Genomic DNA, 4,364 nt, shown 5'->3' with positions numbered 1-4,364 from the left:
CACACACACACACACACACACACACACACACACACACACACACACACACACACACACACACACACACACACACACACACACACACACACAACATAGGAAACAACACACACTGTTCTAAGAGACAAACCGTTTTCTTGTTTCCTTTGCTGGATGTGATGCCTGTGGAAACAAAGACAAGTAAAGCAAATAAATGTTTAGTTGAGAGAATGTAGCTATCCTGATGGGTATCCGAGGAAATCATACCTGGTTCATCTTCCTCATCACTTCCTTGCACTGAGAGATTTTTCAAGGTCAGCCTGACATCCTCATCATCTTTCTCACCCACATCCACATCTTTTCCTTTTCGTCGTTCTTTTTTTTTCTGGGACTAAAAAGAGTAGTTCCAAAAATTATAGATTGTGAATATTCAGACAGTAAACACCAGGGGGTGCTGTTAGCCTCAGTTATGGTGACAGAGAAACCACTGTTCATCAGCACTGTTAGCTTGGCCAGCCTGGTTCTTTAGTAGCTGGTGATCAGACAGCACTGAGGTATGCTAACTATGACAGATGGAAGTGAGAATGGCTCATCTAGATTAAATAAACAAAGCATTTTCTTCATCACAAAAAAACACTTTTCCAGTTGTCATGGACACCATACCCTCCCTTTGCCACACATAATTACATTGTTTTGTGTTCCAGTTAATTACCTGTTTTGTTTGATTGTCTTTCCCAGCAGCCTCATCGACCTTCTCAGGTTTGCTTTCAGTTGAGAGCTCTTCAAAAAACTGGAAAAACATTCACAACGCAGTAAATGAGACACAGCTAATTTTCAAAGCAGAAGATCTACTATGAGATTTTTGAGGAATAAAGATCAACTTACACTCTTTTTCTCCTTCTTGTCTTTCTTTCCTTTTTTAACTGTTTTTTCTGTGGGACGATTTGAGATAAAATTACACTCTTAAAAATTCAAGAGATCAGAGAATCCCCTTATAGTTGCCAAACTTTCACAGTGACCATCAGTCTGCTCCATCAGGCTGATGAACGTAGATGTGTTGTCTTTATTTTTAGTCTGACATACTAAAATGGATGGCAGTCATCTGAAGTTACATGAAATTCAATATAATCAAGGGTTCCAGGAAAAATACTGTCATAAAATCCATTTGGCATCCTATTATAAAAGCAGCAAACAGAAAGGAACTATGAATCTTTTTGACTTTTTTAACATGTTTACAATTTGAATACTGTACACGTGAACTGAAACTTTTTGCAATACTGGAACTGGAAGATATTTATAATACTCAAAATAAATCAACAAGCCTTCAGGTTGGGTATTCAAAGAAAGTTTTTTGTAGTCCCAGAAATAATAATACATATACAAGTAGAAATAAACAAATAATGATTTATGTGAATAAAACGACCAGAAGTAGAAAAATATATTTGTGTGTGTGTGTGTGTGTGTGTGTGTGCGTGTGCATGTGGTGTTTTGGGGGAGGTATAAGCAAAGTACTGAAGATCTAACTATAAGACGCCTGTATAGTGTAATGCAGTTTTAGCTAGTTATTTAGCTACTTAAATAATATTTGTTTTGTAAGAATGTATCCTCCCCATTTAAATTAAATTATGTTCTATCTTCGTAATTTGTAAAAAGCATTTATCTCCAACTCTGACAAAGGGCAACATACAGGTCCTTCTCAAAAATTAGTATATTGTGATAAAGTTCATTATTTTCCATAATGTAATGATAAAAATTAAACTGTCATATATTTTAGATTCATTGCACACCAACTGAAATATTTCAGGTCTTTTATTGTTTTAATACTGATGATTTTGGCATACAGGTCATGAAAACCCAAAATCCCAGTCTCAAAAAATTAGCATATCATGAAAAGGTTCTGAACGAGCAGTTAACCTAATCATCTGAATCAATGAAGTAACTCTAAACACCTGCAAAAGATTCCCGAGGCTTTTAAAAACTCCCAGCCTGGTTCATTACTCAAAACCGCAATCATGGGCAAGACTGCTGACCTAACTGCTGTCCAGAAGGCCATCACTGACACCCTCAAGCAAGAGGGTAAGACACAGAAAGAAATTTCTGAACGAATAGGCTGTTCCCAGAGTGCTGTATCAAGGCACCTCAGTGGGAAGGAAAACGTGTGGCAGAAAACGCTGCACAATGAGAAGAGGTGACCGGACCTTGAGGAAGATTGTGGAGAAGGGCCGATTCCAGACCTTGGGGGACCCGTGGAAGCAGTGGACCGAGTCTGGAGTAGAAACATCCAGAGCCACCAGGAAATGGGCTACAGGTGCTGCATTCCCCAGGTCAAGCCACTTTTGAACCAGAAACGGCCGCAGAAGCACCTGACCTGGGCTACAGAGAAGCAGCACTAGACTGTTGCTCAGTGATCCAAAGTACTTTTTTTGGATGAAAGCAAATTTTGCATGTCATTCGGAAATCAAGGTGCCAGAGTCTGGGGAGAAGGAAATGCTAAAATGCCAGAAGTCCAGTGTCAAGTACCCAGAGTCAATGATGGTCTGAGGAGCTGCTGGTGTTGGTCCACTGTGTTTTATCAAGGGCAGGGTCAATGCAGCAGCTATTAGGAGATTTTGGAGCACTTCATGCTTCCATCTACTAAAGAGCTTTATGGAGATGAAGATTTCATTTTTCAGCACAACCTGGCACCTGCTCAGTGTCAAAACCACTGACCATGGTGTTACTGTGCTCAATTGGCCTGCCAACTCTCCTGACCTGAACCCCATAGAGAATCTGTGGGATATTGTGAAGAGAAAGTTGAGAGACRCAAGACCCAAAACTCTGGATGAGCTTAAKGCTATCGAAGCATCCTGGGCTCCATAACACCTCAGCAGAGCCACAGGTTGATTGCCTCCATGCCGCATTGAAGGCTGCAAAAGGATTCCTGACTAAGTATTGAGTGCATAACTGAACATAATTATTTGAAGGTTGACTTTTTTGGTATTAAAACACATTTCTTTTATTGGTCGGATGAAATATGCTAATTTTTTGAGACAGGGATTTTGGGTTTTCATGAGCTGTATGCCAAAATCATCAGTATTAAATCAATAAAAGACCTGAAATATTTCAGTTGGTGTGCAATGAATCTAAAATATGCCAGTTTAATTTGTATCATTACATTATGGAAAATAATGAACTTTATCACAATATGCTAATTTTTTGAGAAGAACCTGTAGAAGTACTCATGACAGCCAACAAAACACACATTGTGAGGGTAATTTAAAGTAACCTGACATTTCTGTTTGGGACTGCGGGATGAAGCTGGAGTACCCAGAAAGAACCCAGGGATACAGGGGCAGAAGATACAAACTGAACACAGAATTTCTGTCTTAATAGAATGTATTATGTATAATGTATTGTATTCCTAATACATCTTTACCCTCAAAACTACAGCTTTAGGCTTTCTGATGATGTGTTGATGATAAACTCGTCAACACATAAAGCAAAACCAGTGTCATAATCGCGCAATGTAATTTAAATATATATATATTATATAAAGAAACTATCATTAATTTATCACTCATTGGAATGAATGATAGTCGAGTGTACTATCCTAAGGTTTTGTCTGTTGGAGAAAGAGTTATTATACAATATTATTTATAGTAATAGTAGAGTTTTAAGACAGAATAAATTATCCGCATTTTATATCATCTTAACTGAACATTGGCCAAAAGTTACAAGAAAGCATATCCGGTATAGGAGTTAGTACGGTAGTTTTAAAACTGGTTGTCTCCTGACATGAATGACAGTCTGCTACTACCAGTGATTAAAATAAATCAACTGAGTTTTCTTTGACACACATCTTGCTAGCTGGAATGCTATATATCTTTTACCCAACTTCACACAGTCAGTTTTCTCACCTGCCCGTGGAGCGACATCAGTGTCCACCCATTCTGTTTCTTCTTTCGCTTTTTTAGGCATTTTATTAATTTAACTGCGAATTTTCCTGAGTATGACGTTGCTTTAATTTCTATCAAAAAGGCTCAGCTAGTCTCACATGTACTGCGGCCTGATAACCCAATGATGCAATATCAAGTCGCCAAACGCAGTCGGCGGAAACACATGACTTTAGAATTTGCAGCGACGCGTCAACACGGGCGCCATGTTGAAAAGGGAAGGAACCCAATGACCATAGCTGCTGTAATCTGATTAAAAGTAGTTAACACATCAAGTGGCGGATACCTCTGGACACTTTCTTTTGAGCCCTTCCCAATATCATCCACCTCTACAACTCTCCCTTTTTAAGTGCATTTGTAAGTACATTTACATTAAAAATGTGTCCTTGGGCAAGACCAGGGGCGGAGCCAGACTTTTAAAGTTGGGGGCCAAAGGGGGGCCAGGGCTACTTCTGG

General features: G+C 39.0%; 1 protein-coding gene across 4 annotated transcripts in view; it reads right to left on the bottom strand.

The window, feature by feature from the left end:
- The window catches only part of abcf1 (ATP-binding cassette, sub-family F (GCN20), member 1), a 32,045-nt gene extending 27,995 nt beyond the window's left edge, over window positions 1–4,050 (bottom strand). For all 4 annotated transcript variants that reach the window (XM_008421191.2, XM_008421192.2, XM_008421193.2 and 1 more), the window contains exons 1-5: window positions 3,873–4,050; window positions 862–908; window positions 689–766; window positions 244–367; window positions 128–159 (exon numbers count right to left, since the gene is read on the bottom strand). In XM_008421191.2, coding sequence (XP_008419413.1) covers window positions 128–159; window positions 244–367; window positions 689–766; window positions 862–908; window positions 3,873–3,933 — 342 coding nt within the window. In that variant the 5' untranslated portion in view covers window positions 3,934–4,050. The remainder of the gene's footprint in view (window positions 1–127; window positions 160–243; window positions 368–688; window positions 767–861; window positions 909–3,872) is intronic.
- Window positions 4,051–4,364: the final 314 nt, after the last annotated feature.

This window comes from Poecilia reticulata, linkage group LG11, assembly GCF_000633615.1.
Source record: "Poecilia reticulata strain Guanapo linkage group LG11, Guppy_female_1.0+MT, whole genome shotgun sequence".
NCBI classification, from domain to species: Eukaryota; Metazoa; Chordata; class Actinopteri; order Cyprinodontiformes; family Poeciliidae; genus Poecilia; species Poecilia reticulata.
Note: the sequence above shows the minus strand (reverse complement) of the source record. Positions and strands in the feature narration are given on the sequence as shown.